We start from the raw sequence: 15,030 nt of genomic DNA, 5'->3' as shown, positions 1-15,030 counted from the left end.
CATGACTAGAAGTGGAGGGATTCTTAGGTAAGATAAAAGGAATGGTGGTTGTCGTTCTCAGATTGAGGGGAAGCAGGCTATAATTTATTTAGAAGTTAAAGCTTTTAAAGAGTAAGATAAATGTGTGGAAAAAGTTCTAAGAAGCCGAGAAGAGAAATCAATGAACATCTTGAATGAGATACAGAATCTGGATATTAAAGAAAAAGGGGACAACTGTCGGAAAATGAAAGAGCTTGGGGGGAAATATATTTGGCTAAATATAATGGTAGAATGAGAGAGGAAGAGATAAAATGGAGGCAATGGTCAAGGGCCCTATGGCTCAAAGAGGTAGACAAAAATCCAAAGTTTTTCCATGCCATGGCAAGTGTGAGAGCGAGAATAAATAAAATTAATTTGGGAAAGAACGTAAAGTCAAAGTTTGTGTGGCAATAATTAATTTTTATAAGAAGCTTCTAATGAGGGAAGAATGGAATCATCCGAAGGTAGACAACTTGACATTCAATAGGATCTCAAGAGAGGCGGCAGAATCACTAGAGAAAGCCTTCCCCAAAGAGGAAATAAAAAATGCAATTTCTGAGTTGGACAGTGATAAAGCACAGGGACCGGATGGTTTTCCTATGATTCTATCAGAAATTTGCATGGCAACTGCGGGAAAACTTTTTCAATCTCTTTGGAGTAATGCGGATGTCGCCAAACTCCATTGGTCAATTCTCCACGATGTGGCATGCAGGCGTTTCAAGTAAGCCGGGGTCAAAAAGTTTGGCGCCTAAGTCTTCTCGTGGGGATTTTGGTTCCTATGGCTGGAAAGGAATAACCAGTGCTTTAGGAATCGTGCGGGGTGAGTTGCAGAGGTATTCAGGAGGGTAAAGTTGCATGTGAAATAATGGTCATTTGCATCGAAGGCTATTGATCATTTTACCAATAGTTGGATTGAGCTGTAATCATTTTCTGTTTGCTATTGGAATTTTGTATTTCGTATATTCTGGCTGCGGCCTTTCTTCTTTAATAAAATGTTTCTCAATGTTCAAAAAAAAAAAAAGAAAAAAAGAATTCACATGGAAGCATCCTCCACAGAAATTACACTAGATCCTTAACTGGCCCACTGTTCCATATGCACCAACTCCACGTCTCGCTTTCCTTTCAGCTATAGCTTCAAAAAATGTGTGAGTAAAGTAACAAAACCATCTAGAAATCTAATTGGGCTGTTTCAGGAATGACTATTATATTTAATCAACCCCTGGATGTCTCTATATAATCTGGTGATTAAGCACTATATGATAGCATGTAAATCGTACCTTTCCACAGGGTTCCCTCTTGAGTGTTCAAGTACATATCTCTCCTTCCTTTCATGACTTTTAAAAGAATAGAGCAGATTTTAACTTTTGACATATCATCCAGAAGCCTACAGTAAGAACTCAAAGGAACAGGCTTAAGGCTTTAATCATACATGCCGAAGTCGAGAAAGCATTCAAATTGATGTGCTCACATTAACAAGGAGCAATAAGAATCTAATATTCAAGTACCTTGTTGTTGAATGCCATGAATACATTTCCGCTTCTTGGCACAGCATACCTTGAGCCTAATAAATTACACATTAGCCAAAAAACAAAACTGATAACCACTAATTGAAACTAGAACAGGAAGAGTTATGATACTCTATGAAAGGGCAATACCAATCAAAAGGTGGATAACAGATCCCAAAGAATGACCAACACCAAATGTGGGAAGACCATCCACCTGATAAACTACAACACTTAGATCTCGAGGAAGTTTTAAAGGCATTATGAAATATGCATGTTATATAGTGGACTCACCAAGTCTCTCAAAGACCGAAGACACCTATCGAATTTGCATTGTACTTCATCAGCAATGTAGAAGTAATCGAATCCACTAGCAAATGGTGTTGCAATTACCAAACTACCCCTAAACCATTAAAAAAGAGAAAGATAAGATGAACATTTCTTAGGGAATCTATAGGCAATAGCTGGTGATTTATAAAGTGCAGAAGACTAAAATGAAAGATATACAATTCTTGTATCAAACTTCCAATGTATCAAACTTCCAACCGTAGTGACAAATCTCATTCTCGGCCATTTCTCTGCCTGGGAGATTTTCAAATTTTGAGGTTTTTCTTGGGATATTCTCATGAAAATCTCGTGGAAAAAATAGTTATTTCTCTCTCTCTCTCTCTCTCTCTCTCTCTCTCTCTCTCTCTCTCTCTCTCTCTGTACAAACACACACACACACACACACACACACACACACACACACACACACACATATATCGCAGGTGAAAGAAGTCCAGAAGCAAAAGAAATTAAACATATAAAGCCACTAACTTTTCTGAAAGACGCTCAAGAAACAAACGGTAGGTAAGCTGAGGGGCAGCGCCAACAAAAATACCACCGATGAAATGAACAACTGATGTTGGTTTTGAGTATCTTGGTCTCAACACCCATGTTCCCTGAGATGAATAAATTTCAGATAGGTTAATAGAAGGAACATATATGATATTCATGGAATAAAATCTGTTAAGCTACTGAATTGTTGAATCAAAAAGCAATTTGATCCATTCATATCAAGGTGCCTAGAGCGTGCAAGATTTCCAATTCATCGAAAAATTAAATTTTCTCACTATCAAAATTTCCTCAAAAAGAATGTCAAAAACAAAACCCCAACCTTAGGCTTTCTATTTCACGATGATTGGAAGTTTTCTTCTTCTTTTTTTTTTTTGTTTTTTTTTTTTTTTCACGGAAAATGCAAATTTTCCCAAATCCATTTGAAAGGGTAGAAAGCAATTACCAATTCATGTTTGAGTTCATTGTACTGTTCTTTTCTTCTTTTTAGCTAACAAAAACTTTATCATGAATCACAACACAATCCGGGTACCAAATCAATGGGATTTTGACACCAAATCGCTAAAACGGATAAAGAACATACCACACAAGAGTATTTGATTGGAGAAGGACAAACAGCTTATGGAACTTGAAACTTTCTGTACTTGCAGTTGCAACTAAAACTCCACAAAATTCAGAAAATCAGTGATGCCTTCTACCTCCTAGAACAACCCCTTCTATAGAAGCTAAAGGACACACTAGAATCATTATGACTTTTTAATTAGGATTTCCAACTCTTAGATTGATTTCAAATCAATCTAATCTAAGATACTAAACAGCAACAACTCTATCAGTAGCAAACAGTCTAAATTTCAGGACATGTTGGACCCCACAGTGGGACTTGGGACTGCATGTTTCCTCCTGGATTGGAAAGAACTCAATGCTAGCAAAGTTTAATACTTCATACTAGTAGAGGTCCAATCTAGCCTTTTTAATTCGTTGCCTATAATCCACAGATCCCACATGCATTCGAAATGGGCGTGCTCTTCCATTTCACCAAAGCCTATAACATCCTCTAGGGGCAGTGGTCGTCATGCATAACAATAGTTCAATTTCTTCCTTCTTTCACTACCTTCTCTTCTTTTTCCTTCTTACAAAAATCTGTAGGTTAAGCAACTTTTTTTGTAATTTCCAGCACATTAGTGAAAACCCTAATAGAACTAAGATGTGGGGACGTGCAGAGGCTCCTCTCTCAGACCCATTCCACCTCCTCTCTCCATCCTCTCTTTCTTCTCCTTATTTTCTTCTCTATTTCCTCCTTTCTATTTGTTTCACGAATCTACACTCTTGAACAGGCCCAAATAGATGAATGAAACAAGTACAACCAAATACATTAGGAGGAAACAAATGGTGGTGTTTTTCCATCCAAAACTGACAATGGCATTCTATTTATCAAATGACACACAATGAGAATGACATACCTCAGAAGGACTGTGGAACTTTCATTTACAATAACAAAGCACAAGTAACTTCAATCAGATGTCTATTCTTATGCTTAGCCAGGCACAAGAGATCTGATTATTAACACCCCGACTTTGTAAATAAGACTGAAAATCCCGAGAAGTATATTTCAAAGCATTATCAAATCAAAATACACAAAGATTTGTACCAAGCTGAGTTTTTATTTCATTATGAAAGTTATAAAATACAGGAAAAAAAACTTATGACCTGTTTCATTGTCACTTTAGAATGATAATCAATAAAAACAATAAAGTACTTAAAACCCTAACAAACTAGGAACTCGAGTTGGTCCCCGCACGTCACAATGAACTTAAATGGGACATCACTTCTTTCAACTCCTGAAGGAAGTCTAGGCCAGACCAGACCTAACTCGGTGCCAACTTGACCCGACTCGGTACTTGTGACCGGGTCGGACTCAGTCCGGATTGGTCCAGGCCAGACCCGGACTCGGATTGGGTTAGGCATGCAGGACTCGGTACCAAGTCAGGTCGAGTTCGGGTTAGGTCGATTTCAAAACCGGATCGAGTCAGGTCAGCCCTAACTCGGTCCGACTCGACTCAATGCCCAGCTCTGAATTTGAGTGTTCTAGTTGTAGCACCTACTTTGCTTTCAATCTCCGTGTTCTACATGCCAAATAGGAAATTACCATGTGTAATCCGCTGCACTTTAGTGGTCAAGATCCCACTAAAATACTCATATACATGAGGTGAGCATTGAATATTTTTAGGGTCAATTTGTCTACGGATGAAATGGTGATGATCACTGATCTGGGAACAATCATCTCATCTGATTACAGCCCAAATGGGCTGCATCAACATTCCTGCAGCTGTCACATTGCTTTTACCTTAACTGCAGAAGTGCTACCCCAGTTTTGTGGGGTTGGATCCAATTCCAGGTGCAACAAAATCTTTCTATGCACTGAAATGATTGGTGTAATTTCCTATGCAATTAGCCAACGATTTACATAAGTATCCCAACCGAGACAGCCAGTAATTTGAAATCAATCTAATTGCTGTTTCTTTATGAATATGCCCTCTTTTTTCCAGGAATTCAACCAAGTAACTCACCATATGATATCAATCTGAGATTGTTAGACACCAAGAAAGTTATCATCAGTCATATATATTTATACTCTTTAGAAACTAATATTGAGAAATTCTCATCTGAACGCTGCTGCTTTTAAAGCAGAATCTTGAATTAATTTGCTTTAGATGTTCCTTGAACATGTATTTGAAATAAGTTGTTCATTAAATCTGAATTGAAAAGATGTGTATACGTATACGGTCATACGATTCAGATTTTTAAGAGCACTGCCCAACACAATCTATATATTAAAGGTAACGTACTCAGCCTCAACATATCACTGTCATCATCTGTAAGCGGGTTGTCCTGGGGACCCCAGTAACATATCATTTGTAATATCCGTGCAAAAAAAAAGTACAAAAAAATTAAATGCAACTAAGTATAGCACCTCAATTTCACTCCAATCTCCGGAACGCCAATCACCATTGGATAACTTTGCAGATTCTATAATTAATCTGCAATAAAATTTTATTTTTAAAAAAAAAAAAAAAAAAAAACAACAACAACAATCAGGCATATGGGCTGGTGGACTAAAGAAATAAACCACTTAAAACCATTGTTCATAATATTCCAAATATTACAATAATATCCCTGATATTATCCACATCTCTAGCTCGGCGATATTGATAACACCAGTGGCGATACCAATAATACTAGTAGCAACACCGATAACACTGGTAGTACCAGAAATTTCAGGTATCTGTGATATATTGCCAAGTATCGATATCACCAAAGTATCGCCAACATCTTTGGCTATGTAAATTCCAGGTGTCGCTTGTATTGTCAATGTATTGCCAATATTTTCAACTATGTAAATTCCAGGTGTCACTTGTATCGCTAGTGTTTCAGCAATCTTTTGATAATATCATCAATGTATTACCAATGTATCAATATCGCCAAAAATCTGTTTATTAAAAAATGTTTGGATGTTTGGATGGATGGGATGGTTGGATTGATAGAGGGGATGGGTGGATGGATGCTTGGATAGATAGATCGGATGGATGGATGGTTGGATAATTGGATGGGATGGACGGTTGGATGATTGGATGGGATGGATGGATGGTTGGATGGATGGATGGATGGGATGAATGGATGGTTGGATGGGATGGGTGGATTGGTGGCTAGATGGTTGAATCATCATGAATGGATGGTTGGATGGGATGGATAGATGGATGGATAGGATGAATGGATGGTTGGATGGGATGGATAGATGAATGGATAGGATGAATGGATGGTTGGATGGGATGGATAGGATGAATGGATGATTGGATGGGATGGATGGATTGGTGGTTAGATGGTTGAATCATCATGCATGTGTACTATGTTTATATGCTTATTTATGCAAGGATGTATAATATATGAATGCATTATGCATATTTGTTTGCTTGTTAATTGGTTTAATGAGAATTGATTAATTGTTGTGTTATTGTGGGACTGCTTTCTTATGACAACACATACTTTTAGGCCCCCATTAAATGGAAACTTATTATGTATGCATTCTTTTTACAATTTTTTGATTCCTAAATATACAAATGTGTGTATTTTAGCATCTCCTGAAGTTTCACTAAAAAATTCCATTGTTTTCCCCATGTTTCCCCACATTTCCGGAAATCAACGATATGATCGGTGATATCGATATTGTTTCCATTTCCCCGACCAGCGAAACTTGTAGCAATACCGATACTTCGGATACTTCTTACAACGTAACATCCACTGACCAGAAAATCTAACAAGTAGAAGTTTTGCATCTAATGAAACTAATGACTTTATGAATTCAATGAAAATCTAGTGAGTGGATGGAACTTCCACATGCATCTGATGAATTCAATGCAAGTGCAATGGTTAGAAATATAGACAATCCAAACCAAGGATATCAAGAGAATGGATGAAAGAGTTAATACACATTATTACAAATCCTAAATGTCACAATCTTGGGAGAGTTTCAACTATATATAACTTCTTTAGCAAAGCAACCCTATGTTTCCATTAGTACAATGACTTTTTGACACTCCTTAAGTTTAAAATTGATTATGAATCCATATGTTGTGGTTTTGTGAAAATAAAACTTAAGAAATGAACTAACAAAGAGCTTTGAGAAATTTTATATTTCCCAAATCCTTCTCCTATTGAATGTTACTATTTAAGCATTCTACCAACTTACCATATTCCCCTGACCATGAATTGTGTCCCATAGGCTTAAACATCTTAAGATGGACTTAAGAGTAGTTTCAAACCAAGCAAGCCAACCCAAGACTTGCTCGAGTCAACACGGTTCAGTCATTGACTTGGTCACTAGACAAAGAAAACCCTACAACCCAACTCTCCATGTGACTTGGCCTTATTTTCCCCGGTTAATTCAAGACTTGGTTGGAAGAAGAAGAGGAGGAGGAGAGCAAGAAGAGGAGGAGAGAAGGACAAGGAGATGAAGAAGCAAAAGAAGATGAAGGAGAAGGAGCAAGAGCAGGCGGACCGGATGGAGGAGGGGGATGAGAAGCAATAGAAGAAGATGCAAAAGAAGCAGGAGGAGCAAGAAGAGGAGGAGATAAGAACAAGGAGAAGAAGCAGAAGAAGATGGAGGAAGAAGAGATGATGGAGGAGGAGGAGGAGGAGGAGCAACAACAGAAGGAGGAGGAGGAGAAGGAGAAGCAGAAGTAAAAGAAGAGGTAGAAGACAAAGGAAGAGGAGGCAGAGGAGAAGAAGGAGAAGGAAGAAGCGGAAGGAGGAGGAGAAGGAGACAAAGGAAGCGAAAGGAGGAGGAGAAAGAGTAGAAGGAGATGGAGGAGAAGAAAAAAAGGAGGAGTATGAGAAGAGGAAGAAGGAGGTGGTGGAGGAGTGGGAGAAGAGGAGGAGGAGAAAAAGTAGGAGGAAGAGGAGGAGGAGAATCAGGAGCAGGAGAAGAAGAAGCAAGAGGAAGAGAAGTAGTAGGAGTAGGAGTAGAAAAAAAGTAGAAGGAGAAGAAGCGGTGAGACAAGGCGAAGGAGGAGGAGGAAGATGTGGAAGGAGGAGGAAGAGGAAGAAGAAGGCGGAGGAGGAGAAGAAGGAAGGAGTAAAAAGAGGAGAAGAAGGAGAAGAAGCATGAGAAGAAAGAGAAGGAGAGGAAGAATGGGAAGGAGGAGGATAAGGAGGAGATGGAGGAGAACGAAAAGGAGGAGGAGGAGGAGGAGGAGAGGAAGCATAAGGAGAAGGAAGAAGCAGAAACAAGAGGAGCAAGAGGAGCGAAGACGAAGAAGGAGAAGTAAAAGAAATAATTTTTTACCTGCCTGGTCAACCCTGGTTCAGTGGGTTGAGCCAACCATATGAGAAGATTCTCCACATTTATTGATTTATTATAAAATATAAATATAAATAATAATTTTTTACTCACCCTGTTGACCCCGATTCAATGGCTTGACCCAACTCTATGATTAACCAAGTCAAGAGCTTTGTCCTTGTTTGAAAACTACGCTCTCAAGTGGTTTGAATTAGAATCACATAGAGAGAATGGCTTATCAATCTAAACCCAAATTCAATCCCACAATTCGCAAAGAAGATCAAATAAGAATCACATAGATAACATGGTTTATCTTAAAAACAAGATAATTCTCAAAGAGAAGCTTGATTCTTTGCCACTCTACAATCAATGTGACTGTTAGTCAATGAATCTGGACTATCCAACCGGTGGGCCCTATATGGATAGCTCATGGAGTGGAAACCACTTTGATAGAATACTTAAAGAGGAGCTTGAGATCTTCAGCTCATTGTGCAACGAACCCGTAATGGTTATTTGCCACTACTCAACTGTACAAGTAATTGTATAATTAATCGGTGAGATCTGGACCATCCATCTGCCAGGCCCTGCTATGGATGACCAATGGAGTGGAAATAATGTAGATGCATTTTTACATTAGGCTCGAGTGGGGTGGCCTGTGGGATGCAAGGGCACACTCGGGGCGGGTGGCCAGTGTGAGGCAGGTGGCTCATGTGAGGCTGAACCCATGTGATACGGGGCCCATGAGGGGGGTTTGGCCAAGGACCTAACCCATGAAATGTGGAGCCTGGGCTATGAGATAAAGGGATTGATTCGCCACGCTTTATTAGTTTGAGCTTTTAGAGCAAGTGGTTAGTTGTCCTGCATCAGGAAACCATTTTGATTGAATAACACTAGCATCTGATCATCACACTTCTCCTTCATGAATATGAATTGTTGATACCTTTCACTTTTCTTCGTCAATTTCCAAGCAACAAATCAACAACTAGAATTAAATGTCTAGTGTGTTCTTTCCACCATGGTGTTTTGATCTATGGAGCTTGATTGGGATAATATATATTCTGTTGTGAGAGAAAGAGAGAGCAATCATTATATTGAGAGCTACTGCTGCCTTTTCTTTTCCTTTTTTCCTTCTTTATTTTATTTTATTTTATTTTATTTGCCTTTAAGGGTAGTAGATTGGCGTGAATCCGTGGATGTACTGAAAAGGAACCAAGTAAATCTTTGTGCTGTGGTTTGCATCTTTTTATGCTTTCTTTTAATTCTGAACCGTTGTGTGTGTGGTCGAGAAGAGATCTTTCTTCCAACAACTGGTATCAGAGCTCTTGGTTTGAGTGGGAGCCATATCAGAAGAAGGAAAGGTGAGGATTGAAAAGTTCGATGGTTCGAACTTTGGATTCTGGAATATGCAGATGGAAGATTAACTCTATAAAAAAGATATGTATCTTCCTCTTGGAGGAAAATCAAAGAAACCAGAGAAGATGTTCGATAGTGACTGTGAGGTGCTCGATAGAAAGGCTTTAGGAACGATTCGACTTCCTCTAGCAAAATATGCTACGTTCAACATCTCAAAGGAGAAGACCACAGAGGATCTGATAGCAGCCCTACCAAGGATGTACCATTTGCTTCCAACAAAGTTCTTTTGATAATGAGGTTGTTCAATATGAAGATGTCCGATGGCGGAAACGTAGTTTAGCATCTCGATGAGTTCAACACAGTCACGAACCAATTAGAGTTCATATGCCTTAATTTTGATGATGAAATCAAAGCTCTTGTGATTTTATCAGCATTACAAAAAATCTAAAACAATTTGGTGGTAGTCGTGAGCAATTCTTTCGGATTAGCGAAGTTCAAGTATGATGATATTGTAAGCCTCATTCTAAGTGATGAATCTCGGAGGAAAGCCTCAGGATCTTTAAGTGAAACATCAAGGAACACTTTAAATATTGAAGAAATAAGAAGAACACCAAACACAGGAAACAAAAATCATGGTTGATCGAGATCGAAGAAGAACAAATCATCCAAGCCTCTGCAGGGAAATGGTGATGGTTGTTGGAATTACGGCAAAAAGGGGGCACATGAAGTGGGACTGTAAAGCTCCAAAGAAACAATAACAATAACAATAACAATAATAATAACAATAACAATAATCAGGGAGGTAAAGATTCTGTAAACATCTCTAACGAAAGTATTTCTGATGCCCCAATTCTGTCTTTAGATACTCGTAATGAATCTTGGGTGATAGATTCTAGTGCCTCATTTCATGATATTTCAAGTAAGGATGTTCTTCATAACTATGTGCAGGGTAATCTCAGGAAAGTCTACTTGGGAGTTGATGAACACTGTTGTATCGTTGGAAAAGGGGATGTTTAGATAAACCAGTTGAATGGGACAATGCTGAAGCTAAAAGATGTTAGGCATGTTCTAGATCTAAAGATGAATTTAATTTCGGTTAGCCAGCTTGCACACTTTGGACACATGATGACATTCACTACTGATTTGTAAAAGATCACGAAGGGGGCCATGGTAATTGCTCAGGGTAAGAAGGAACATACTCTTTACTTGACTTCCAGCTCTAATAGTTCCATTACAGTTACACCATCAGGAATGGACACAAGTACATGGCATCGCAGACTTGGGCACATAAGCGAAAAGAGGATGAAGGTTTTACTTTCGAAAGGGAACTACCAAGGCTAAAATCTATTGATCTGGATTTTCATGAAAAATGCATCTATAATAAATAGAGGAAGGTTGACTCCTCAAAGGTTAGAATGACTCCAAAGTTGGAGCGGTTGGAACTGGTTCACACTGATGTATGGGGACCAACTAAGGTATCCTCTATTAGTGGTGCTCTTTATTTTTTTTACCTTATTGATGATGCTACCAAAAAATTATGGGTTTATTTCTCAAAGCATAAATTAAAGGTATTTGACGTGTTCAAGAAATGGAAAGCTTTGGTTGAGAACAAAACAGGTCTGAAGTTGAAGTATCTTGGATCGGATAATGGAAGAGAGTACTGTGGCAACAAGTTTGAGGAGTATTGTGCGGTTAATGGAATCAAGAGACAATAAAGACTCCAAGAACGCCACAACAGAATGGTGTAGATAAGCACATGAACAGAACCATTTTGGACATATGCCATAAATACTACAACTTACTTGATTAATAGAGGACTCTCAGTTGCTTTGGATGGTGGATTGTTAGAGGAAGCATGGACTGGAAAAATGGTAAACTTGTCCCATTTAAAGGTATTTAGTTGTATCTCTTATATCGATTTTAAAAATAGGACCAAGGTTGATCCTAAGTCCAGAAGGTGCATATTTATTAGATATGGCCTTAATGATTTTATCGATTTTGGGATATTGAAATTAAAAATATCATTAGGAGCAAGGATGTGGTATTTAATGAAACTATCATACATAAGCACAATTTAGAACAACAAGAATAGAAAACTAAGCATCCTGAGTTTGTAGAACTTGATAAGATACCAAACAAGGATGTTGTAAGGCCCCGGAATGAAAATCTACAGGCGGAACTTCATACCCCTGTTCCTTTGAAGAGATCATCTAGAGTCAGTAAACCTAGCCCGTTATTCTCTTTCTCTGCATTATTTGTTATTGACTGATAATGGTGAACCAGAATGTTATGAAGAGGCTTTATTGGTTGAGACCGGGAACAAGTGGTATCAAGTAATGGATGATGAGATGGATTCTCTGATATCAAAGCAAACATGGGATTTGGTCCGCCTACCCGAGGGAAAGGCGGCTTTACATAACAAGTGGGTTTACAAATTGAAGAAAAAGCATGATAGTACTAAACGATTCAAGGCCAAGTTATGTGTGAAACGTTTTGAACAGAGGACAGGTATCGACTTCACTGAGATCTTTTCTCGTGCTATTAAGATTTCTACTATTAGATCAGTTCTAAGCATTGTGGCTATATAAGATTTGCTCTTAGAGTAATTAGATGTAAAAACAACTTTTCTTCATAGAGATCTTGAAGAAGACATTTATATGCATCAGGCATCAGCCACAGGAATATGTTGCACCAGGCCATGAGAACATGATATGTAAACTTAAGAACAGATTATAAGGTTTGAAACAAGCTCCAAGACAGTGGTACAAGAAGTTTGATAGTTTTATATCTACTAATGGCTTTAAGAGATGGTATGTTGATCACTATGATTATTTCAAGAAACTTAAAAATTAGTATCCCATACTTCTTTTGTATGTAGATGATATGCTTGTTGCAAAGTCAAGCATGCATGAGATTTCAAATCTTAGGGAACAGTTGTCTAAAGAGTTTACAATGAAGTATTTAGGTGCTACAAAACAAATCTTTGGTATGAGAATCAGCAAAAACAGAAGAAACATGAAGCTAAAATTGTCACAGGCTGAATATGTTGCAAAAGTACTCAAGAGATTCAACATGAAAGGTGTTAAGCCAATTAACACTCTCTTAGAAAGCCAATTCAGACTCTCAAAGGAATAGGGTGCAGCAACACATGCTGGACGTGACTACATAGCTAAGGTTTCATATGCCTCGGCCATTGGTTGCTTATTCTACGCCATGGTTAGAGTTGTCAGCAGGTTTATGAACAACCCAAGGAGTATTGGGAAGCTGTCAAATGGTTCTCAAATATTTGAAAAGTACTACTGATGCAGCATTGTGCTATGGAGGGTCAGAAATAAGTTTGCAGGGATATGCCGATTCAGATCTAGAATGGGATATTGATAACAAAAAGAGCATTATAAGGTATGTGTTTACTTTAGGCAATGCAACAATTAATTGGGTCTCACAGTTACATAAGATTGTTACCATCTCGACGATAGAAACAGAGTATATTATTGTAACAAATGCTTGCAAGGAAATGGTATGGTTATAGGGTCTTCTGAAAGAGTTGGGTAAGAATTAAGAAAATTACAAGTTGTACAGTGGCAGTTAGGGTGCAGTTCATCTAGCAAAGAACTCAACCTTTTATTCAAGAACCAACATATAGACATCAAATATCATTTCATACCATCGCTTTTAGAGGATGAACAATTTACTTTAGAAAAGATCCATATAACTCAAAACCCTGCAGATATGTTGACCAAGGTGGTTACTATAGAGAAGCTGAAGTCATGTTCAGTTTCTGCTAATCTTCAAGCATAAAGACCAATAGGATATTCACACCAAGTTCTCTATGAACGCATGGCTTTTGCAGATGCAGCAGATTCAGTGGAAGTTGTCTGTGATCAGACTCTAAGCGGGAGATTGTTAGGATCCATGAAGCCTGATTAAGGTAATATATATATTATGTCGTGAGAGAGAGAGAGAGAGAGAGAGAGAGAGAGAGAGAGAGAGTCATCATTGTATTGAGAGCTGCTTCAACCTTTTTCTTTTTCTTCTTCTTCTTCTTTTTTTCTTTTTTTTTGAGCATAGTGGATTGGCATGAATCCGTGGACGTATAGAGAGAGAACCATGTAAATCTCTCTATTGTGGTTTGCATCTTTTTCTGCTTTCTTTTGATTCCAATATTATTATGTGTGTGGTCAAAAGTGGATCCTTCTCCCAACATGTGAGTCATCCATAATAAGGTCCACCAGATGGATGGTATGGAATTGCCATTTGCAAAGGTGAGCAAAATAAAAACCACAAAACACACATCTGACTTATCATATTCTAAAAACCCATATTCTCTGGACCATCCATCTGGTGGGACCTGCTATGGATGGTCCATGGTGTGGAAACCACTTTGATTGAATAACACTAGCATCTGATCATCGCAATTCTCCTTCATGAATCTGAATGGTTGATAACTTCTGATTTTCTCCGTCCATTTCAAGGCAACAAATCAACAGTGCCAGAATTGCTATTCTGGTGTGTTCTTTCTACTGCAGGCCATCCATGTAGCATCCGCCACATGGATGGTCCAGAATCGCCGAATTGCAAAGGCGAACAAAATAAGAACCACAGAACACAAATCAGACTGATTATTGCGAATGATCGAATTGTAAACACCCATATTATCCAGTCACAAGTTTCAAAAGGGAATTGATATCTACACCCAGCTGATTGATATACACACCTTTCTCTTTACAATTGTATTACCAGAAGAAGAAAGGGTGGGGGGTATCTATCAATCTGGTGTATGACATGTACCTTTCGATGTCGTTGTAGAGCTGAATTCCGACGGGTTCAGGAGACGGTCTTTTGCCGTTATCGTCGGAGTAATAGATCCTACTCGGGCTGGAGCGGATGTGGGCCCAGCAGTGGTTTGATGGACGGCTGTGGAAGCGGAGGGATGGATTGGAAGGTTTCCGACAACGGAAGACGGGAGGGTGTGGCGGGGCAGACACCCAACTGGCCATACCTGGCGGCCCACCTGAAAATCCAGAACCGGTGGGGGTTTCAACGGTGGGAGTTCAATTTACAGTGTTTTCGTGGTGTGGCCGTTTCTTGTGGTGTGGTGCAGTTGAGTGTTTGGGCTGATTTCCTTAACTGAGCTGTCGAAAATGACACAAACATCAAGGTGGGCCCCACATGGCATTACAGGCAAGTGGCGGGAACGGATTGGCTACTCCCCCTGACACCAGCCCCGTGGCTGGTGGTCGGTGCTCTGTGGGCCCATCACGATGAATGTATTTCATCCATTACATTCATCTACTTTTAGAGATCATTTTAGGGATTTATTCCAAAAATGCGAGGTATATAAATCTCCAGTGCACATGAAAACAATAGTGATTGGATATCCATCATTAAAATCCTCCAAAGGCCCATTGTACTGATTATTTGACATCCAATCTGTTTATTAGGTCATACAGGCCGAGATGAGGGGAAAAACAAAAATCATCTCGATGG

General features: G+C 38.8%; 1 protein-coding gene across 4 annotated transcripts in view; it reads right to left on the bottom strand.

Annotated features, from left to right (window-relative positions):
- Window positions 1-14,654, bottom strand: part of LOC131246460 (uncharacterized) — a 55,523-nt gene extending 40,869 nt beyond the window's left edge. For 2 of the 4 annotated variants that reach the window (XM_058246618.1, XM_058246620.1), the window contains exon 1: window positions 14,332-14,650. In XM_058246618.1, coding sequence (XP_058102601.1) covers window positions 14,332-14,540 — 209 coding nt within the window. In that variant the 5' untranslated portion in view covers window positions 14,541-14,650. Of the gene's footprint in view, window positions 1-14,331 lie in introns of all 4 variants that reach the window. The other 2 variants (XM_058246621.1, XM_058246619.1) reach the window with 2 other exon arrangements.
- Between the last annotated feature and the right edge of the window lie 376 nt (window positions 14,655-15,030).

Source organism: Magnolia sinica, chromosome 5, assembly GCF_029962835.1.
Source record: "Magnolia sinica isolate HGM2019 chromosome 5, MsV1, whole genome shotgun sequence".
NCBI lineage: Eukaryota > Viridiplantae > Streptophyta > Magnoliopsida > Magnoliales > Magnoliaceae > Magnolia > Magnolia sinica.
The sequence above is the reverse complement of the archived record's forward strand: the minus strand, read 5'-3'. Positions and strand labels throughout refer to the sequence as shown.